A 24,215-nucleotide genomic window follows, 5' to 3' on the forward strand; every position below is an offset into this window, starting at 1 on the left:
TGCTGAACAAAACATGTAACATAATAAGCGTTTGTTTTCTCAAAGCTTATTGTCTTAACCACTTTAACCCTGGCGTGGCGATGCAACACGTTGTGAGCTTGTGGAAAACAGAAATTTTAATAAAGAAGAATTAATTCAACCCGCCGTCGCTATTTTGGGAAATGTCTCTAGGCAAAAAAATGGGAAAAAAAATTTCAACAAATTTACATTTTCGCCTTTCACCATACAACAAATGATATAGCCCTGGTTAAGATATTACGACAAAGCTTACCCGTGAAGCGGCGTACACAGAGGCACCTTGCTTGACCAATGTATCTGCGATTCCCACATGACCCTCCTGGGCTACCAGATGTAGAGGAGTCAGTCCATTCTGGGGTACAAGGAGGGAATAGAGATTAGACACAGGAAATGGTTCTGTGAAATTAAACCGACACCACTGCTCACTCACCAGGGGTATAGTGGAGGGGGGCGGTGGGCAGCTGCACTCCTCCACCATATAACGATTTTTAAAGGTCATAATTCCAATTGTGCAGCAGGGGTCTTATTCATATAATTTCATTATACAGAAAGTTTACACAGTCTTTTAATGACGGAATTAATCTAATGCTCATAGGACTAGTGATAATTAATAAGAACCCGAGACAAAAGTTAATCCATGGATGGTTTTCAGTCAGATAATTATAACTTGAAGCTATGTTGGTCCGACAGTGACAACACCCTGGCCTACAAATCTAATTCCTCCACTGGGACCGAAGGAGTTATTCAAATGTGATGTGATACCTTGTTCCCCACATTGACATTGGCCTGCTTGGAGATGAGCAGTGCCGCGATGTCGGGTCGTCCCTCCTGAGAGGCCAGGTGGAGGGGTGTAATACCCTGGAGGGACTCGGCGTTGGCTGACGCCCCATTCTGCAGCAGACAACTGGCCACCTCCATCTGGTTCTGCTTGGCCGCTATGTGCAAGGGGGTGTAGCCATTCTACAGACAGAGAGACACGGGCACATGCACAGACAGACAGACAGACAGACAGACAGACAGACAGACAGACAGACAGACAGACAGACAGACAGACAGACAGACAGACAGACAGACAGACAGACAGACAGACAGACAGACAGACAGACAGACAGACAGACAGACAGACAGACAGACAGACAAGCATACAGTCACACAGACAGACAGACAGACAGACAGACAAACAAACAGACAGACAGACAGACAGACAGACAGACAGACAGACAGACAGACAAGCATACAGTCACACAGACAGACAGACAGACAGACAGACAGACAGACAGACAGACAGACAGACAGACAGACAGACAGACAGACAGACAGACAGACAGACAGACAGATAGATAAAAAGTATAATTTATAATTAAGGCATTTAGCAGATGCTCTTATCCAGAGCGACATACAAAGTGCAGAGTAAAAGGCATGAACACTAGTCAACCTACAACAAGGGTAAATGGTTACATAAGCAGAGTGCAAAGAAATCCATAATGTGCTACAAAGTAACTAGGATACGAGGTAAACATCAAACCTAGCATCTGAATAACCCACATGCTAATCTAATTGTGGTATATCTATTTATTCTATCTATCTCTAAATAAGATGACATAATGAGAACAAGTAACCAACAAACATCTGTACAGTATAACTAGTATCTGTCAAAACAACAACAACAAGAAGGGATACAAAGGAATGAGGAGTGCTAGGGGGTGATTTAGATCAGTGGCTCTCAAAGTGGGGTCCCCAGCAAAATAATATAGCGTCACAATCATTTTAACCACTTTAACTATTATTTGATACTTTATCTATTTAAAAATAGCAGATCATACAAGCTCATACAAGATCATACAAGATCATACAAGCTCATAGCGCGCACCAAGTGCCGCGCTATGAGCGTGTAGATATGCTATTTTTGAAAAATATTGAAAATGTGTGCAAATCTTTGAATATATATATATTTTTAAAGCGAACATTTTTAACTCAAATCTTTGCTTCTGGGGGTCCCTGGAACAACATTTTCGAGATGGAGGTCCGCGGCCAAAGACATATAGTAATTTTGGGGATCCTTGACATGAAAGAGTTTGAGAGCCACTGATTTAGATTGTGAAGAGGTGAGTTTTCAGATGGAAAATGGGGAGTGAGTCTGCAGTCCTGACTGAGGTGGAGGAGGGATTTGTTCCACAGCTTGGGAGCCAGGAGGGAGAAGAGTTTAGGATGCTTGGAGCATTGGCCATAGTGTTTTAATGGAAGGGACAAACCAACGTCCTGTGTTAGCCGATCTAAGTGTGCAAGAAGGGGGGTTAGAAGTGGATCATGTACTGAAGGTAAGGGGGCGCCATGCCCTTGATAGCCTCATAGGTCATCGCCAGTGTTTTGCACCAGTGAACGTAATACAAAAGAGGGATAGGTGGAAAAAGTCAGACAGACAGATAAACATACAGACATATACGTATACATACAGTCCATATAGACAATCATACAAAGAAACACACAGACAGATAAACATACATACATGCAGTCAGACAAAACGTAAAGTCAAACAAACAAACATACAGATCATTTAAACATCACATAGAAAAAGATGCATACAGTCATACAGACAAACAGTCAGTCAGTCAGACAGACAGACAGTCAGACAGACAGACAGACAGACAGACAGACAGACAGTCAGTCAGACAGACAGTCAGTCAGACAGACAGACAGACAGACAGACAGACAGACAGACAGACAGACAGACAGACAGACAGACAGACAGACAGAAATATACAGACAGACAGACAGACAGACAGACAGACAGACAGACAGACAGACAGACAGACAGACAGACAGACAGACAGACAGACAGACAGACAGAAATGTACAGTTAGACAAACAGACAAACAAACAAACAAACAAACAAACAAACACAATCAGTCAGACAAACATGCAGACACACAGACACACAGACAGGGCGTATACATTAGGCAGGAACAAGAACAGCCATCAAGAAAAACGCAGACACAAAAACACACTTATAGAAGTCATGTCAGTCCACAGGCTATACTGTAGGTGTCGTTTTATTCAAGTGTTGAATCGGTGGTGGGAATTAATCAGTTCATGTCAACTGTTCGGTGGAAGGGGATTGCACAATGAAGTGAAATGACACATTCATTTCCCAACCGCTAAATATTCGTTAAATCATTAACTGCATTTAATTATTCAAAATCTCTAAGTTGTAATGGAAGTGCTCCTTCCAAGGACTTAATTCAACCATTCTCTCCTTAGAAATTACCAAAACGTTTTGTGCTATAATCAATCACTTGGATAGATTGCATGTCAGATTGGTCTTACTCGGGCAGTACTGTGTGCAGATCCTCCTTTGCTAACCAGGAGTTTCACAACATCCAGGTTGTTGTGATGGACTGCTACGTGAAGGGGTGTCAGTCCATTCTATTAAACATACACACACACACATTACAAAAGACATACCCACTGTTAGGGCAAGCTATAAACTAACGCCTGACCCACAAATCATTTCTGTGGACAGATTATACTTTAACATCACTCCAACCAACATTCTGACTCTCAGGTTGTACTGTGGTGACGAGTTGGTGCAAAAGCCTCCCGCACTCGCATGCCGCGTCGCTTTTCAACGTTCCCGGTAGTACCGCCCACTGGAATGCGGAAGTGCCGTTCTCACTCCCAACTCGTAATAGGTCGGCGTGTCCATAGAAACATTTAAAACAAGGCAGGCGTGCCGTCAGAAGCGGACTTGAGGCACCGTGTGGCACCCCAGAGCAAGGCGCTAAACCAAGCGAGTGGCCGTGCCAAGCGGTGCGATGTCCGCTTCTGCTGACTCTGCGCTGTTCCGAGTTGCATACCGACAGGCGAAGGTGAGTCGTAAATAATCCGTCCTCGTCAACGTCCGTCGCGACGGGACAGCCCCATCGCATCAACGTCTGACACAGGGGAGTCCCGTCACATCAAATGGGTGACTCATGGTCAAATCCTGCCCCAATTCGTCACCCACTTGATGCGTGCACGCACGCATGCACACACGCATGCACGCACACGCACACACACACGCGCACAAGCACACGCACACGCACACACACCAGCTTTTCTCTGTCATCACAAAGAACCACTACTTGGTGACACAGGAAACAGTGCTAAGCATCCTTAGTGTTCATTTAACTTGAGTGTATACAAGATGGAACCAAATCCATCCGTACACTCTTGGCTCACCTTCCCAGCAGCATTTGGATTGGCTCCTCTCTCCAGCAGTAGCTCAGCTACGTCTACCTTGCCGTACTTGGAGGCCACGTGAAGGGGAGTGAAGCCTTTCTGCTCACACACAAACACAGTGGTGGAAAGTACATTTACTCATATAAATTCAAAGCACTTTTACTTTACTTGAATATTTCAATGTTTTTCCTGATGAAGGTCTATGACCGAAACATCGACTGAATAACGTTTTTTGCAAGTTCCAGTGTGCGGCACCTCTTTCTCTGATATATACCATTGACATCAAATGGACATCACTTAATTATGATGTGTTATTATAGGTTATGCTACTATTACTATTTAAGTAATTAAAACATTCCTACCTATGTGATGAACACATTAATGCATTACAATAATCCATTATGATTGTGAAATGGGCTATTCTGAATAATGAGTATTTTAGGTTTGTTATTTTAAGTATATTTTAATGACAATAATGTTGTACAAAAATAGGAATGTAGGACTTTTACTTGTAGCAGAGTTACATTCATTTACTAAATAAATCTGAGTACTTCTTCCACCAGAGAGTTAATTTAACACTGAGGACTTAGTTATAACAGTATATATTGGGGTCCCAGAGATAAGAAATCATACCAAATGGGGGTCTGTGGCCTAATGCATACCAAACTAAATAAACCATTGATGATTCATCAAGATGAATATATATTTTTCCAGTGCCATGGTTTCTCTACATTACCTTGGTCATCGTGGTCTGCTGTGCATGCTCATCCAGTAAGATTCGGATGGTGTGGATATGCCCCTCACGCGCTGCGATGTGTAAAGGGGTGTGGCCAGCCGTGGTGGTTGAGTCTGGGTTGGCTTTGTGTTCCAATAGTAGCTTCACTAGCTCTTTGTGTCCCATACGGGCTGCACAGTGCAGGGGTGTCTGGTCATCCTATAAGGAGGAGAGAGGTTAAGAGAAGGAGAGATGTTAAATCACACCGTTCAGGGTCGTCTGGTCGTCTTATAAGACAGAGAGGGGTAAACGTCAAAAAAGGTTTGCACGATGGTGCATGGGAACACATTGTTTTGTTAAAGTGCCCATGTTTGGTAGCAGTTTAATCAAGTATTTAACTTTTTGTCTTCAAATATCAGACGTTTTCTTTAAACTTTTCGGTACAGTATTTGCTTACAGCAAGTGCCCACACAGTTTCTACAGAAACTACTGTTTCGATAATGAATGAATGTAATCATCAAATTACAAAAATGTTGATACAATCAAAAAATTGGAAATGAGTGGTACTGTACCTTGGCCTTGGCGTCCACTTGTGCGGTGTTCTGGAGCAGGAAGAGAGCGACCTCACAGTGGCCAGCCCTGGATGCCATGTGGAGAGGAGTCTCCACTTTCTATTGGAGATACACAGGCCACAAAACATCATTTTGTTGCTGTCGGGTGGAAACCTCTGGTCTCCATGTTTTTACTGTTTTTACGTAATTAATGCCCTACATCGTCATAATACAGTGTCACACAAAAGTGGCAAAATAGACAATTTACAAGCTCACAAGCTTGGACGTATGAGGTTTCACCCAACAGATAATGAGAACAACAAAGATGTATAGCAACCTCCATAATGAAAAAATTGAAGGAAAAGTAATTCAAGGGGTCTGCATAACAACTACACAAAATAGTAAATTGAAGAGAAATACATTTTGAGTTTAAGTAAAGCCAGATTATTATTCATATTTAAGATGTTTTAAGCAGTGTATTTATGGGTCGACAAGAAGCTCTCACCACATTGGAAGCATTGGGGGAAGCCCCTCGGTGAAGAAGTTGCTTCACGATGCTCAGGTGGCCCATGAACGCTGCTACATGGAGAGGAGTGAGACCAGACTACACACACACACACACACACACACACACACACACACACACACACACACACACACACACACACACACACACACACACACACACACACACACACACACACACACACACACACACACACACACACACACACACACACACACACAGTGAGAGAGGTTATCAGGATTAGTTGTCCAAACCTCTTATAATGTGGACGGATATAGACACACATCAGGAATTTAACCACTAGTCAGATATTCATTTCCCCTTCACATTCCCTTAGAAAATACTGTATGTCCAGAGATTTGAAGTGAGCAATGTAATGCAATTGTTATTACAACTCTGTCATTTAATCAATGTATGTGGGACAGCAGCACTGGCTCAGGAGGTAGAGTGGCCGTCTTGGAAACGGAAGGTTCCCCACTCATGCCCTGGCTCTCCCTGTATTCATGCCAAAGTGTCCTTGAGCAAGACACTGACTGAACCCCTAACTGCTAACAATGAGCAGGTTAGTTAGTGCCTTGCATGGTTTCATCTGCAATCGGTTTGTGTGTGTGTGTGTGTGTGCGCGCGCGCGCGCGCGCGCGTGCGTGTGTGTGTGCGCGTGTGCGTGTGCGTGTGTGTGTGTGTGAGTGGGTGAATGTAGTGCACATTGTACAGTGCTTTGGAGAAAGGTGCTATACTGTATTAAAGCTGCCTTGTGGGTGGACGGTGAGTGGACCATGGGTGGGCGCCACAAACGTAACATGCCCATGCGTATCTCTACGTATACGGAGACCACTGCATAAATGCACCATTTATTCGCTAACAACAACTCAGGCGGTCTTTTTAAGCAGACCAACATCTGATATGTGGTATCTTAACTATACATTGAAAGGTTCAATGTTATGTTCATGTAATAACTTGCGCAGATAAACTGTGGTATCACAGGAGCAGAGTCACACCGCCAATCTGAATGCAATAAATGGTAAATGGTTATTCCTGAGCTGAAGTGTCTAACTAAATTCAGGTAGTTGATGTGTATTTCAGTTTATTGTTGATGGTTATTAGTCCATAGAAATAAGAACATTTACAATACATACTATATACACTATGCTGACAGAACAATTACTCTCACAAAGAGAAGTCCAACACACTTCGGCCAGTTGTGGGTAGAATTGCTCAGTGCTCAACAGTGGGACAAATTCAATATAAACAGGACTGTTTGACTCTGAGGAAGACGAAACGTCAGTCACCCCAGGATATTAATAAAGTGTGCAGACCCAGTCGAGTGCTCCAGTATTTTTCTTTTTATAGAACAATTACCCTGTCTGTTTCGTCCTTTCTTTATGTTCATACAATTCCCATGATGCATTTCACAAGCTGTCCTGGCACATAATGGTCCGTGGCCGACATACACAGACCTTCTTCAGGTTACCCTGAAGAAAATCTGTGTACCGAAATGTTCCCAATAAATCTTTATAATTGCAGGTGAAGAAGACAGTGTTCGGGAGTCCTTTCTTGTATAAATGACTGCAGCCAAAATACCCAAATGCTTTCATCTCTTTTTAGCATAGAAACAAAAAGTTTGCTGTCAACATCAAAACAATAAGTCCAAAGTGTCAAAACAAAAGTGCTCAAGCGTTAAGACAATTATTATTATTAACATTATTTTGTTCTCCAACATCTCATGGTGTGTTTATCTCTCACCTCTGTGACAGCTTCCAAGGAAGCAGAGTGCTTGAGCAGCAGATCCATGGATCGCATGTGGTTCTTCTTACAGGCAATATGGAGAGGTGTGAAGCCATTCTGTAAATACAGGAAACACAGAAAATTGTTGAGGTACATGAGTATACAAGTCTATTCACCCATCCGATATCGCGTAATTGATCATGTGATGATAGCTCATTTATGCTACAGAGGCAAACAACACGTTAACACAGGTGCTAGTGTGGAGATTTATTATATGGGCATAACCGGGACACAGACAGACAGACGGGTACTCTGACAAAGGGTACACTGGGTAGGGCATGCATTCACAACTTGCATTGGTCCCGACTTGCACCAAGAATAAGAATAAGAATAAGAATAAGAATAAGAATAAGAATAAGAATAAGAATAAGAATAAGATTAAGATTAAGAATAAGAATAATGGTAACTAACGAGTGCACGAGCGTTGGCCTTCGCCCCCTTGTCCAGCAGGACTTTGGCCATGCGATGGTGACCGCAGTGGGCCGCTACATGCAGAGGGGTCAGGTGGTCCAGGGTGACGTCATCGATCTCAGCGTTGTATTGGAGTAACTGCCTGACGCAGTCCATGTGATCCCCCTGAGCTGCCATGTGGATTGGGGACAGACCATTCTGATAGGAGAATTTAACAAAGCGTGATGAAGGGAGAGAGGAAAGGAGAGAGAGAGAGAGAGAGAGAGAGAGAGAGAGAGAGAGAGAGAGAGAGAGAGAGAGAGAGAGAGAGAGGGATGGAAAATGCAGATGGTGGTTGTGGTGGTGGTGACGAAAGGCCAGGGGAGAGAAAGAAGACATGGTGAGAAAAGAGAAGCGGAGGAATAGCAAGCAGTTAGAGATAGTGTAGAAGAGAGATGGAAAAGATGAGATGGATGATGGAGGGGAGTGGTAAGAGGAGAGGGAGATGGACAGAGTAAAACAAAGAAGAAGAGGAGGGAAGGCAGAACACAGAGAGAGACAGAAAAGATTGTAAATATGTTTTTGCTACACATTATAGATCTGGGTGGATTCTCATTTTGAGACTAGCAGAACGAGTCCACAAAGGAAATAAAATCCAATCGAATCAATATATTTAATAAATTGTGGATACTGGATAAGCACAGGTGGCTGGCACGGCAACATTGGCAAGGCTTACTGCAAAGTCTGCAAATTCAGGGCTCTAGTGGCCTTGAGCCAGAGAACTAGGCGGTGCCGTCAGCAGCCAACACGCTGCAAAATCCATAATGTTCATTTAAAAGTGGTATAATTGGGCTTTCTTTTGTTTAAGTTTGCTTGTTGTTGTTTTTGTTGTTATTTTTAAGTGTTGAATAGCTCTATTATATTCCAATAGCAGTTTCCAGCTCTCCAGCGTTTTAGATTAGATAACATTTTCAGGTTGGGACACCAATTGTATCAAATCAGTAGAGAGAACTCACACAGTATACAGGATAAATAAGTAAAATTCGAAGTGATGAAATAAAAGAAACAAAAATCTCAGTCAACTGGAACTGGAACACTATAGTATTGAAGCTGTTTACATTATCTTTGTGAAAGTTCTCTCTCCTGATTGGATAAAATTGGTAGCCTGAGATGGGGAAACCCCTGTTAACGGAACACTCATAGAGCTTTAACCTTTTAACAAAATATCACTTACACACGAGTATACATTTGTGTACATTTACAAATTAATAAAGATTAACACTGAGGATTTTACAGTGGTGCCATGAGTTATTCTTGTCCGACTTCAATGCTAGCCAAAATGTGTTGAAAGTATCAAAGTTTGTTCGAATTGTGTTTTCTTCTTCTGATGCAATGGTGAAAACCACAGTTACTGGGGATCCAGTGGATATGAATTGATTAAGAAGCACAATGGGTTAAAACCACCTCCTCTGTCTTATGAAAATGCAAGGTTCACACATAGCAGGCCGTAAATATGCAATACAGCTGAATAGTCTATGCCAGGGCCATGTAAAGAGAGTCGCAACAACAGAAATCCAAAATGCTAGACCATGTGATCATGTGATTCACCTCAGATAGTTCCAGTTACATGTTAAATTGATTAAGATCAATATGTGATGACAATATACAATCTAAGTCTTACCTTTTGAAAGTGTATCACAAACACTCTACTCTGCCGCAACTCCACTGTGCTGCTAGCGTTTGCAGCTAACTTCCAGGAACTACTGAGAGGCTCCATGATTAGCCATTGATGAAAAGAAATGTGGGTCCACTGGAGAGAACGGAGTTGTCGCGACACTATGATTACACGGCTCTGGTCTATGCATCACACTGTGTGCAATGCATGTGGTACCTTGGTTTTAGCCTGGATGGGCGCACCCTGGTCCAATAGGAACTCGATGATGCGGACGTGACCGTTCCTGGCTGCACAGTGGAGCGGAGTCAGCTCATCCTAGGGGAAGAAGGGAAGGACAAGTCCAGACACTTTCTTGGTCAACTGTTGGCATAGCGAGCTTGCTATAATGCTATGCTAGTGAATACTATCAGTTTAGCGTAGGTAGGCTATAGAGGATAGAACGGAGCAGAATTCAGAAACTGCACGAATTTTAACCACATGGACTCTTGAGGGTCTGTATACTCCGAGTGTTCAATGAGTTTGTCCACTCTGAGAGTTAAATTAACACTTTTACTGTGTACACATGATTTTATATAGCGTAATGGAACAGAACCACTCACAATACAACACATTTAAACTTTGTGACTGAATAACATAACACAACATTACAATACACTACATAATACATATAAAACAGAGCCGTTCGGCTCACTACCTTAGTCGGGGCATCAATCTGTGCCCCTCTGTCCAGCAGCAGTCGCACCATGATTACATTACCCCTCCTGGCGGCTATATGGAGTGGGGTGATACCATTCTACAAAAAATAATATACATAAATAAATACACTTTTGGGGAAAACATAATAAATAGTAATGCAAGGTTGTGTTTCCTCCTGCGTCCAAAAGAGAGAAGTCAGATACAAGAGACAAAGAGACAAAGCATTAAGGCAGCCGCACAGTTCAAACAGACGAATACATAATCATAAAAAATAAAAACATGTTTTTTCATGTGTAAGCATGTTCAATTCATATTCATATTCCTGAAACAGCTTCAGAATGGACATACCCCCTATCTATCTCTCTCTCTCCCTCTCTCTCTCTCACACACACACACACACTGCAGTATATCCTATAAATACCTGCATTTCAATTGCACATGGTTCACTTTTAATTCTTAAACTGACGTTGATCCTATAAAATGATCACGCACGCACGCACGCACACGCACACACACACACACACACACACACACACACACACACACACACACACACACACACACACACACACACACTGGGGGATATAAACACTTTAAATTCTTGTACGTGATTCTTGAACGTGATCCTATAAAATGATGACGCAAAACACGCACGCATGCACGTGTGCAGCACACACAGGGGTCATCTTTAAGCCTAACGGATAGCACTGGAGTTGAACTGACCTTAGGGGTGAAGTTGACATTGGCTCCTCTGTTTAGAAGCAGCTGGGCGACACTCAGGTTCTCATAATGGGCCGCAATATGGAGAGGAGTGAAACCAGTCTATTAGGTAGATGGTTGAACAGAGAGAGAGAGAGAGAGAGAGAGAGAGAGAGAGAGAGAGAGAGAGAGAGAGAGAGAGAGAGAGAGAGAGAGAGAGAGAGAGAGAGAAAGATACATTTCAATTGTCAGAAGCAGTACGGCAGTTAGAGTACAATATACAGATACAGAGGAAATAAAGTAAATACAGCAAAGAGTATCGACAAGATAACTAAGAAGGTGAAGAAACATCAAAAAGCAGTCTCAACTATATACAGTACAACGTTATACAGCAGTTACAGTATCAGAAACAGTGAGGAGAAGAAAAACAAACATTATCAAAACAGCCACTGTCATTACAGTATCAGCAATCTACATCAGTATAGTAAGTATATAGTACATATACCTTACTGTATATAGATGAAGAGAGAGAGGCCTGATTTATACTTCGTCATGTGACATTTTCTATGCTATATTTTAGCTTGTAGATCTGTTATTTTCGGCATGCAACACCGTTGTATGACGAAGTATAAATTAAACAAGGTAGTCGGGCATGGAAGAAAGGTTAGTGTGACGAGACAGAGAAACAAATGAAGACAGACATAAAGAGAGAGAGAGAGAGAGAGAGAGAGAGAGAGAGAGAGAGAGAGAGAGAGAGAGAGATGGATGAAGAGACAGAGACAAAGTTAGAGAAGATAAGAGTGATTATGTAAACACGCCCTCCATTGATGTTTTACTTTAGCAATAATTAGCATGCAAATTCTTTAATCGTCACCAGCATAGGCAAATCTCTGACAGCCGTTTGCTCTTGTTTACCAAGAGTCAGTGTCAGCCGGTTCGTTTAGCTGATTCACGTAAAGCAGTCACATGCACCGCTGACGCTGTAGCCTTTTTTTTCCACTGAGTCAGCAGTGCAGCGTTAGTTTGACTGATGACTTCAGCCCAATACATGTTAACGTGTTAAGTTTGCACTCAAATGCACACATGCACAAACAAACATGTCCAGTACACACATTCACACACATGTGTGTGCAAACACCCACGCACTCCACACACACGCACACACACGTATTACTATAATTGTGAGGACCACTTTTGTTTTTATTTTTAACCCTAATCCTAACACCAACCCCCAATTGTAACCACTAATATGCCTAATCCTAACCCTGACCCAAACCTGAATCTTTTCCTAAATGTAAGATTAGCTCTAAAGATCTTTGTTAACCATGAAAACAACATTTCTCTCGTGGGGTCCGGAGAAATGGTCCTCACGCGGTCGATTTCTCAGGGTCCAATATACTTGCGGGGACATCTAGCCCTCATAGGTATAGTAATGCACACACACACACACACACACATATGATTTTGTAAGCAGGCTTATACCTTGCTGAGGACATCGGCGTTGGGGTCGTTTTGCAGCAGCACTGCGGCGGTGCGCGTGTCGTCGTTGCGCGCGGCGATGTGCAACGCCGGGAGGCGGACCTTGCCTTTGGTGCCGTAGTTTATGAGCAGCGCCACAACGTTCTCATGGCCCTGCTGCAGGGCTACGGCCAAGGGCGTGAAGCCATCCTGAAAGGAGATGAGATAAGACCTTTATTGATCCCGCGGGGGGAGTTCAGTTGCCAGAGGCAGCACAGCAGTTACGATACAGCTACAGGGCAAGAGAAAGTAGGCTACTGTGTAGATAAAGCCTGTCACAATTATTACATTAATCGCCTAATCGCAATTCTTTGAGATAATCACAATTATTTTTGCATTATCGTAATCGTCATAATCTTTTCCATGTCGTAAAATGTTAACGCATTTAAACAAATAATAGCCGATCTACAAGCTCACAAAACGTCGCTATGCTATGTTATAATTAAGTTATTTGTCATATCTGCCCTGTGCAACTTTTGTTTATGAGCCTAGAAGCCAAACAGAAATAACATTATTATTTACTTGTTCAAATGTTCAATGCCAAAAACACAATTAAATCGTTAATCGCAATTATTTGTGTGACAATGATCGTGACAGCCCTACCGTAGACACAGCCGGATAAAACATCACACACGAAAGAAACACCGTAAATAATGAACAACAGTATACAACAGTAGCTTGCATTATGCAGGACAAAATAAACCATAAGAATTCACACAGTAACCATGTCAGACATGTGTCTTTACAGTAAATGTTACTTCAGAGCTAATTATTACTCTATTGGCCGAGCAGAGTGACCATCGTGTGCCTCATTGTAAATCTTCATAGCTAGCGGCACAGAACACACGCTACGTTTATGGAGTGATGGAGACGGTTGGAGGAAAGTGAGATCAGAGAGATGGAGAGGAAGAGGGCAGAGGAAGCGAAGGATGGGGGGAGAGGAGAGAAGGAGAGAGAAGGGAGTGAGGAAGAGATGACGGCAGAGGACGAACTGACGGACAGAGAGAGGGGAGGATGTTTACCTTTGTTTAAAAAAATTAAATATTTTTTATATTGCATACCTTAATTTGCCCTCGGGATGAATAAAGTACACTTACCTACCTACTGTACCTACCAATTCTACAACAAATCAAATGCTTAACAAGTTTCCCCTTTTAAAACATGCAATTTATTTTAAAATAAGTAATAAAAGATGACCACCCACTACCAGTGAACAGATACTTACCTCTGTTGGAAGACTCTGGTTGGCACCGTTCTCCAGGAGGAACTTGACCACCTCTAAGTGATTCTCCTGGGCTGCCATGTAAAGAGGACTGAATCCTTTCTGTTAAGGCAAACACACATAGTGCATGCTTATAAAAATGCACAAATGTACTGCACACACAAACACACACGCACGCACGCGCACACCTAATTTACACAAATGTGTACAAATGTAACCAACCCATCTATTTATTAGGGGTGTGCCGATACACTAATTTCACGAAACGATACGATACGATATTGGGCTCAAAACTTCGATACGATTTCGATACGCACTTTTTTATTATGAAAATATATGGGGGAGAAAAAAAGCAACTGCAAACAAATAATTCTGTTTTTGCATTATGCAAACTTGTAGCTTTTCAGCTACAATAGCCGTTTTGAATCCAAATAGGGCAATAATGTGACACCAAAAAAAACAACATGTTGTCACCCTTTTCACCTCGGGGCTGTTTGCATGCCTGATTATTATTATTGTAAAAAAAAAGTACTTTTTTTTCTTCCAAAACGATACATATCGTCACGAAAACGAATCACGATATATCGCGGGACGATATATCGGCACACCCCTACTATTTATACATTTGCAGAGTGCTTGGACTTCCTTGGTACTATCTTGCTATGGTGTACTGTTGCCCACCCCTATGAATAGTTATCAGCATGCCTATATATGGGCAATTGGGCATATACTGATGACATCAGGTATCTCCATATATGGGAATAAAGGGGACATAAATTGACAAATACAGAGATCTCAGACTGGCAGATCTCCATATATGGGCATATCAGTCACATCGGCGGTTACAGAAACCACTTAAACCCTGTATATGTATATGCTTCGTTCACCTTGGTCCCCCTGGGGACTATCCTAAGTCACCTCCTTTTTTCACTCTACACCAAATCTCTTTGCCAAAAATAGCCTGTAGATCTGCTTGTAGAAATGTTCACCCCAGAATAAGGACACAATGGTAGGAGGCTTTTACTGTGTGTGCAGGATATTTTTGGTAGGGTAGCTGACGCTGTACTCTCTTGCACAGGATCTATAATTTCCCACCTTGATGACTCACCTGTGACTGTGCATTGACGTTGCCACCGTAGTTGGCCAGCTCAGCCACCACTCTCTCCTGCCCTGCCAATGCAGCGATATGGAGGGCCGTGTTCCCTTTCTGGGGGTCATCACACACACACACACACGCACGCACACACGCACACACACACACACACACACACACACACGTGCGCGCACATACACACACACAGGAGTGTAGCCTATTAACCCAAATCTGTACTTAAAGGTAGGGTAAGTGATATTTTTGGGTTAAAACACAAAGTATTTTGTTAAAAGGTTAAAGCACTATATTCTGATAGTAATCATTGCTATAGAGTGTTTGTTCAGTAACAGGAGTCTGACTCCCCGTCTCTCCAGCTCTTTAATAAACAGAAAATACATTTTCCGGTAGGTGTCAAAATCTCAGCCAATCAGGAGAAAGTACCCATTTTTAAGCTGTTCCAGTTCCAATTTTGCCTGCTCATTTCTTAGTGTCATCACTTCCAATTTCACTTGTTTAATCTATATCCTGATTGAGTTCTCTATCCTGATTGGATACATTTGGAAATGAAACTGAAACTGAAACGAACATGCATTTTCTGTTTTATAAAGAGCTGGAGAGACAAGGAGACTCCTTTTACTGAACTAACACTCTATAGCAATGAGTACAATCAGAATATAGAGCTATTTAACACTTATTTTAACCAAAGAAAATCACTTACCCTACCTTTAAAACCACTCATTATGAATGCAGAACTTATAACTTCAACATCATCATGAATAGAATTTTTACCTTCAGGTAAAACATTTTGTCAAACCACACACAGGATCTAAATGTCTATAGAGGGAGAAGGGAGACCAAATACAACCACCCCAGTTATAAGTTATATTGTATTAACATAGCCTACTCTGAAAAAAGGCAGGATATCATCCCCACATCCCCACAGTTCTTTACACACAGTGCTGGACCCAAAAATAGTCAAGTGAGGAAAAAAGGAATGTCGCACACGATAAACTGCTCTCCCCTCTTTATTATCCTAACCAAAAATGAACAATGTTTCGCCAGTGTAGGGCTTCATCAAGTTAACATACTCTACCATACAGACTGGACGAAATAACGTTTTATTCAGTAGAAGAATAAGTTACATAATACATCAAAAGTACCTTGGTGGTGGTTTCCAGCTCAATGCCAGAGTGTAGTAGTTCCAAAACCATTTTGACGTGACCTTCTTTAGACGCCAAATGTAACCCGTTGAGACCATTCTGGGAGGAGGGGGGGGGTAATGAAGTAATTAAAAACATATATATACAGCATACATCATAGTCATAGTATAGTTGCGCAGTCTTTGCTACTTTTAAGCTCATACCGTCCGTGCCCCAATAATGAAACCTCTTTCATAGTCACTTAGATCTTTTTCTCTTGCCATCTGAAATTGAGGTCAACTGGGCCTGTTCAGCATTTTTATACATCCCACGGAGCATGACAGGATGTTAATCGCTTAATTGTATCATGCAGAACAACTATATGGAAGCATCTGTATTTGTTATGTTTCTCCGCTCAATGGGAACTACAGTATCTGTTAATATAAATCAAGTAATTACTCGAGAAGCAATATAATATTCTGCCGCCCTATAATTCCCATTCAAACCACAGCTCGGAAAAGACAACTTAACACAAAAGGCTGCCAGCCAGATGAGTAGAGATTTGGGGCCAACGTTTAAGAAATGGAAGTCTCTCAAGCTGGGATGCAGTTTATGCCTACTAATAACAGTGCCCAAAGCACCTCCTCTCTCCTCCGACCATACAGTGCATCACCAGTCTAGTCATCGTCTCTAAAAATAACACGCTGGAAATAAACAGAGGATCGTGGCTACAAACTGCACCGCCTGCAGACCGAGCAGCACAGAGCATAGGGACAGGGAGGGAGGCAGACAGACTTCATTTATATTCCGTCGTACAGCGGTGTCGTTTTCCAACCGAAAATAGCTGATCTTGTGTCACGTCGTGAGCTTGTATCGGCTATTTTCAGCTTTGTTTTTCTTTTTTTGTAGATTGGCTATTTCTGATTTTTATTTAATTGATTTTTTTCTTTGACTTTCTGTCTGTCTGTCTGTCTGTCTGGCTCCCTGGCTTGTCTGCACTTTATACGGGTACAGTCTGTGCTAAATTGTGCCTGCAATACAACATGTGTCCACCAGGCGTCCACCGTCACTGATCTCCTAAGAGTCAATGGTTTCTTTGGTGCCCTTGTTTCATACTGCAGTGTCACTCATTTCTTATGGGTAACCACACTCCCTCTGTGAACATGCGCACAAATGAGGGGGAGACACACGTGAACAACATACAGTATACTGGAGGGGAATACGCACAGGGATATGTCTGTTATGCGCAAGCACGTGCACAGACTGCACACACGTGCACGCACACACACAGACACAGACACACACACACACACACACACACACACACACACACACACACACACACACACACACACACACACACACACACACACACACACACACACACACACACACACACACACACACACACACAGCTACAAAAGCAGTGATAGCATAGGTGCATGCGTGAGAGACAGAGAGCTAGAGAGCTAAATGTATACTATGGATTGATGGATGGATGGATGGATGGATGGATGGACGGACGGACGGACGGACGGACGACGGACGGACGGATATGATTGGATACTGTAGGTATTGGAACTGATAGGACACCAGGGGTGCAGAGACAGCACTGCAGCATGAAGGGTCACAGAGGTCACAACATACCAATCCCATGAATCACACCAAAATAAAACCATCTCAGCCTCCCCTCAAGTTTTATCTTGTCATTAAGTTTTATGACAATACATCTAAACGGGGGGTGAAAGCAAAAGGGGGACTGGAGAATTGTATCTGCCCTTAAAATAGCATGAGAGCCTGAAGCCTAATTCATACTCTGTCGAACAATGGTGTCGGCTCGCCAAATATCATTTAGCGACACCATTGTGCGACCAGAGTCCCTCAGGGCTCTCTACTAGTGACTTTTCAGTTTTCGCTCTACACTAAATATCTTCGCTGAAAATAGCTGCTATTTTCGGCGAAGGTTTTCCCCACAATATGGATGCTGGGGCTTAAGTGGTTAAAGATAGGTAGTAGATTACAGGCAGGGTCTGTGACCCACTAAAGGTGGTCCCTGAATAAGTAAAAGTTGTGCACAGACACTAGTACAGATTACAGACTACATAAATAAATTCAGAACACAGCACAACTTGAAGGGGGAAATCACATTGATGTTTTACTTTATGTTGTATTCACAGTTTTGTGCCGTCTACTCTGTCATCTTCATTAACAGGGAATCGATTGTGCTCAGTAGAGCACAGACCCCCGCCAACGTTTGTTAGAAGGTGCTGAGATCCTTCTTTTGGCCAACAGAACTTCATGATGCACGTGACCAGTTAATCAGTTCTTCCTAGGCCCATGATACATGATGATACAGTCTTGATTTCTCTTTTGGATAGTTCCAGTGATCCTGGACTGCACCAACACAGAGTAAATAAGGTGGTGGAGTGGAGTGATAACGCTCTTATCATTAACACAAAAAAGACAGAAGAGATTGTTTTTGGTGCTCCACTAGAGATACACAGATCCCCCATTACTATTCATAGTGAACAGATCAACCAGGTATGTTCGTATACATACCTAGGAGTAGTAATAGACCACCTTTTGTCATGGAAAGACCAGATTGAATCAGTGGGTAAGAAGACAAAACAAAGAGTCTATTTCCTTCGCCGTCTGAGATCTTTTGGTGCTAGTAGACAGATTCTTCTTTTGTTTTTCACTTCTGTTATTATGAGTGTTCTGCAGTACTGTAGTACCACCTGGTATGGATGTCTGTCTGTAGCTTTAAAATCACAACTGCTGCAGCAAGTGAACATTTGTTCAAAGATTGTTGGACAACCACTTCAGAGGCTCTATACATCTACGTATAATAACAGTATGATAAGGTTGGCAAGGAATATCACTTCAAACACTAGCCATGCTTTGTATGGAGAATATAGGTTGCTGCCTTCAGGAAGGAGATACGGTGTTCCTACATACAATAAGGTCAAACTGAAGAGGTCCTTTGTCCATCAGACGACATTGAGGCTTAATCAGGAGTTATAAGCCAGGGGTAGGCTGAGTGGTGGACATTGCTCTTGTCTTTGCATGTCTTTATAAATGTATTTTGTTGTTTTCTTGTGTCATGTCAAATGTGTGTACTGTTATATGTTGCATACATGGCTGTTGGGTCGCAAGACAAATTTCAGTGCAAACTGACAATAAAGTATTATCGTATCGTATGATAAACCGTTTCTCAAATTATTATGGTATCAAGTTAAACCGTTAAAAGGTTATGTGCATTTTTGCGACATTGCCACGCCCCCATCTGACCATGTGAAAATGTAATCAGTTCTTCCTTGGCCCAGGGCCAACATTTCCACCAAGTTTTGTGCAAATCCGCTCATAACTGCTCTGCTCAAGATATCCGACAGACAGACAGACAGAAAGATGGATCGAGTTGAAAACGTGACCTCCTTGGTGGAGGCAAATCAATCTGAAAAATGCAAGCCCTATTTACACTACGGCATATAAATATCTTTCTAATATTCATATTATATGTCTGTCTGTTTACTCTGGGCTGGGATTTGTAAACTCAGTCATAATAGTAATTTCAACCGACTGAATGAGTGGGTGTTCACGCCAGCTGAAGGCACCAGCCTGCTCACAGGACTTCATTATGGAAAGAAATTCCCCATCCATTCATTCACCAAATGTCACTTCCCGGTTCCCACCCACAGCAACTATCATTACTCAAAGTAGAGGATGGTGCTGTGTCCTAGCTGGTGAATTCCTGGGCGATGGGTCAAACACTTTCATCTGCTATAGAAGAGATCAGACAGGGAACTGGCTGACAACAATAGAAACAAACCTAATCATGAAGATGACAAATTAACCACTTAAACCCTATACTTAGTTGGCCTGGAGTCCCCCAGGAGTCAATACCAGGCCCCCCTCCTGTTTTCACTGAATATCTTCTCTGAAACTAGCTATTTTCGCTGAATGTTTGCCCAGAATAGGGATGCTTAGGGTTCAAGGGGTTAAAATTATTGTTATTATATCGACCTAGATCTGTTGTATTTGTGTTGGCTATGATACAATATGCTAGCTCAGTGGCCTTGTGGTTATTAGAGTGTCCGCCATGAGATTGGGAGGTCGGGGCATACCAAAGACTATGAAAACGGGACCAGGCTTAATTTGACTTACAAACAAAGAACTTGCTTATTTTACACTCCTGTGTATGTTAAAGGACACACAAATATTTGCGGGCCTGATGATTATGTCTGATTTCGGAGCCTATCAGAAGACAGTGACCCCTGAAATGAAAGGTTTATTTGGAAGGTTTATAACATAGTTTGTCACACTGTCTTATCTTGATACAATCTAACACTGAGTCAATTTTACAACATACTTGGGCTCTCCCTGCAGCCACAATAAGCACACACACACACACACACACACACACACACACACACACACACACACACACACACACACACACACACACACACACACACACACACACACACACACACACACACACACACACACACACACACACACACACACAGGAGTGTAGCCTATTAACCCACATCTGTACTTAAAACTACTCATTATGAATGCAGAACTTATAACTTCAACATCATCATGAATAGAATTTTCACCACAACATTTTGTCAAACCACACACAGGATCTAAATGTCTATAGAGGGAGAAGGGAGACCATCTTACCTGATTGGACATGTTGATGTCGATTCCATTCTTGATGTGGTCCATAGCCTTGTCCAGGTTCCCTGAACGGGCCGCTCGCAGAAAACTGGTGGCTGCATCCGCCTGGTTGAGAGAAGGAGAGGGGATGAAATGTGGTAAAGCAGGAGATGAGAGGGAGTGGAGAGGAGGGGGAAGTTTAACTCAAAATGTCTCAACAGCATTTAAAATTGTAAATACAGGAATTCTGTCTTTTTTGGTGATGATTCTCATTCACCAGAATAAAAAATGAATCCCTTCATACAACGAGGTAAAAAAAAAGAAAAAAGGGACAAACGAAAGGAAAGGAAAACTGAAATTACACGATTTTGCCTGTAGGCGGTGGGGGGATTATTATATAATAACATATTGTAGTGGTTGGTCAGACATAATCCCAATTGTTTCCACTGTGACTGCATGTTTTGGCTGCACCAGTTAGTCTTGTGTTGTTTTACTAATCTGCGTAAGTGTATTGCTAATTAAAGTTGCTACGGCTATTAGTCTTTGGGCCCTATTTTCTCCGGTGCCTTACCCATTATCCCTAAACTTCATTGCCGTTTTTTACTATTTTTAAAAACATTTTTAAATAGTTCAACTAACCAAGTTCAACAAAAAAAAAGGCGAAAATAGGGCCCATTCTGTTTGTAACCACAAACATTGCATTGGTGACTCCCAGGCTCCTGGACGATTCCAGAGTTATGGGCATGACAAATAAATGATACGAAAATGCAAAATACTCAGGTTGATACCTTTATTTGCGATGCACAAGCTCAGAAAAATCGACCTGGTTCCAAATAAATATTACGTTGCTTCATCATCGCGTAACATTCACGTTGTGTGAATGAAGTACTGATGACACAAACAACTAGAAAAATATGTATTTTCAGGCAAATTAATTGCACAAAAAAAATGCTCCCACTGTGTAAGGCGGTGGTTCTCAAAGTGGGGGGTCCCCAGCTAAATTATTAAATTTAGCATAAAAATCAGTTAACCACTTTAACTCTATATATGTGTGAGCAGGTGTTGCACACAGAAAATAGAAAATCTACAAGCTCACATGTTGCGATCTGCTATTTGAAAAAAATCTTGAAATAATGTGAACAAATTTGTATAGTTTTTTTTTGGGGGGTCCCTGGCACAAAATATTTTCAGATGACATGTGCGGGCAAATACATATATTTTTTTAGAACCACTGGTGTAAGTTCAAAATACAAGTACAAAGTACAAAATTACGTTACAGTAGCAACAAAAAAGCATTATAACTAACACTAAATAGCCAAAACCATTTAAAATATTAAGGGCTTCTCTTATTCTCCAACATGACATTATTTTCAGACACATTTTACCCATTAATAAATCAGATAAGATCCTTGTATTCCCGTTGGTTCTTTAGCAAGAATCTAAAAATAAAACATTTGGCAGCAATCCATGGCTGAGCACACTAGAATAACTCCTGTGGGGTGTGCGTGTGTGTGTGTGTGTGTGTGTGTGTGTGACTGTGTGTGTGTGTGTGTGGGGGTGGGTGTGTACGGTGTCTATATCTGTGCGCCGACCTCTGCATTAATTCGATACGCCAATATACTGTTACTAATATACACAGTATACAATGTGGCCCTCATTTATCAACGCAGCTTATAAACCGGCTTATATTTTTCCATATATTCGGCCGTACACCAACGTCGAAGTCACATTTATCAACGAATCCTACACAGCTGATCCGAGCCTACATTTGGTCCCAGGCTTGATAAATGTCACGGCTGGAACCTAGCGTCATTTAAATAACACGCCCTTAAATATTCTCAAAACGCCCCGATTTTACGACATGAAGAAGGACCAGAATACGACCAACGACATCAAAAGCCAATGAGAAAGACTAAAGAGTTTCCCCCGCCTGCCTCGCCACACACGCACACGCCCCCCCCCTCTCTCTCTCTCTCTCTCTCTCTCTCTCACACACACACACACACACACACACACACACGCCCGCCCAGCTGTGTTTTTCATGTATTGTAATCCCTACCGTAGCGGTACAATCTTTGTCACTAGGCTTGTAGCCTACATGAATGACATATTATGATACCAATCACATCGCCATGAATGGAATACGTTTGTATATTAATTTATTTAACCCATACCGAGCAGTGCACAAGCAGTCATGTAGGATATTCCATGAAAAGATCGTCGGCAGTCCCGACCGCGGGACTCCCGAGTCCCGACGCAAAAGCGCTCGTATATTTTGAAAATAGCAGATCTACAAGCTCACAACGCGTCGCGATGCAACCCGTTTTTGAGCTTGCAGATCTGCTATTTTAAAATAGCCAATGCAACTGAATGACTGTTAAAGCAGTTTGTTTAAATTACTTTATAAAATGTTATATTTTCACAGGGATTAATTATTAGTGTGTAGATATACATTTAGGAGTGGATTATGTGTCCAGATGCCTGTCAGACAGTCAGACAATGCTGCTCCGCAGGTCTAGAATGGAATAAACGGGTGCAGCCAACGTCAACAACTGGTCTCGACCAGACGTGAGATCTCAGCGTATGGTAGGATGAAGCCCACGTCAGGATATATTGATAAATGCCGAAAGGTGCGGTGATCTCGCCGTACGTCCATTATTTGGGCTGCACCGCGTTGATAAATGAGGGCCAATGTGTACACTCAACAATGAGTTAAATGAACTCAGGATTGCACTGTGTAGGTGACTTGCAGACAGAGATGTTAGCGATAGCCCGTGGGCAGACTGACTGTAGCGTAGTGTGGTCTTGACCCTGCCTTCACGCCTGTCACGGGCAATATATGAAAATATTTGAGGTGTTACTCTCAAGTGGCTCAATAATACCGGAAATCGCTGAGAGATACACATGCCCTTTACAAATGCCTGGCTGAGACACCCCCCACCACCCCCACCCACCCTCCTTCACTGGATCCAAATAATTTGCTATCGGTGGAGGAGCATCAAGATCTCATCCCACTTTGTGTCTGACAACTTCCCACTCAATTAGACTCTATCGGAGCTCAAAAAGAGTAATCAGATTATTATTTTTTGCCACTTCACATCAAGTTGTTTTTGTTTTCTTTGTTTTTTGCATACATCTCCCCGCAGAACCCCTCCCCATTGCACAATTGATGGAGCGTTTGGGGAGAGCAACACCGCTGCTGTGAATTGATCCCGAATCACTACCAGGTCTTATCTCTCCTCGGCTAAAGAGCAGCTTTGATCTCCTGCTCGGCCAACTCCCAGTTGGACGAAAGAACACCCCCA

The 24,215-nt window shown here is 42.3% G+C and overlaps 1 protein-coding gene across 1 annotated transcript in view; it reads right to left on the reverse strand.

Moving 5' to 3' along the window:
- ank1b (ankyrin 1, erythrocytic b) overlaps positions 1-24,215 on the reverse strand; it is a gene marked incomplete at both ends in the record, with an annotated part of 143,087 nt that overhangs the window by 51,929 nt on the left and 66,943 nt on the right. Inside the window, 17 exons of the mRNA XM_080420187.1 lie at positions 272-370; positions 781-978; positions 3,343-3,441; positions 4,237-4,335; positions 4,973-5,170; positions 5,524-5,622; positions 6,008-6,106; positions 7,772-7,870; positions 8,225-8,422; positions 10,095-10,193; positions 10,573-10,671; positions 11,298-11,396; positions 12,756-12,941; positions 14,017-14,115; positions 15,122-15,220; positions 16,267-16,365; positions 20,935-21,036. Coding sequence (XP_080276313.1) covers positions 272-370; positions 781-978; positions 3,343-3,441; positions 4,237-4,335; positions 4,973-5,170; positions 5,524-5,622; positions 6,008-6,106; positions 7,772-7,870; positions 8,225-8,422; positions 10,095-10,193; positions 10,573-10,671; positions 11,298-11,396; positions 12,756-12,941; positions 14,017-14,115; positions 15,122-15,220; positions 16,267-16,365; positions 20,935-21,036 — 2,070 coding nt within the window. The remainder of the gene's footprint in view (positions 1-271; positions 371-780; positions 979-3,342; positions 3,442-4,236; positions 4,336-4,972; positions 5,171-5,523; positions 5,623-6,007; positions 6,107-7,771; positions 7,871-8,224; positions 8,423-10,094; positions 10,194-10,572; positions 10,672-11,297; positions 11,397-12,755; positions 12,942-14,016; positions 14,116-15,121; positions 15,221-16,266; positions 16,366-20,934; positions 21,037-24,215) is intronic.

The sequence above is a fragment of the Gymnoscopelus braueri genome (genome assembly GCF_963280865.1).
Source record: "Gymnoscopelus braueri genome assembly, chromosome: 22".
Classification (NCBI taxonomy): Eukaryota; Metazoa; Chordata; class Actinopteri; order Myctophiformes; family Myctophidae; genus Gymnoscopelus; species Gymnoscopelus braueri.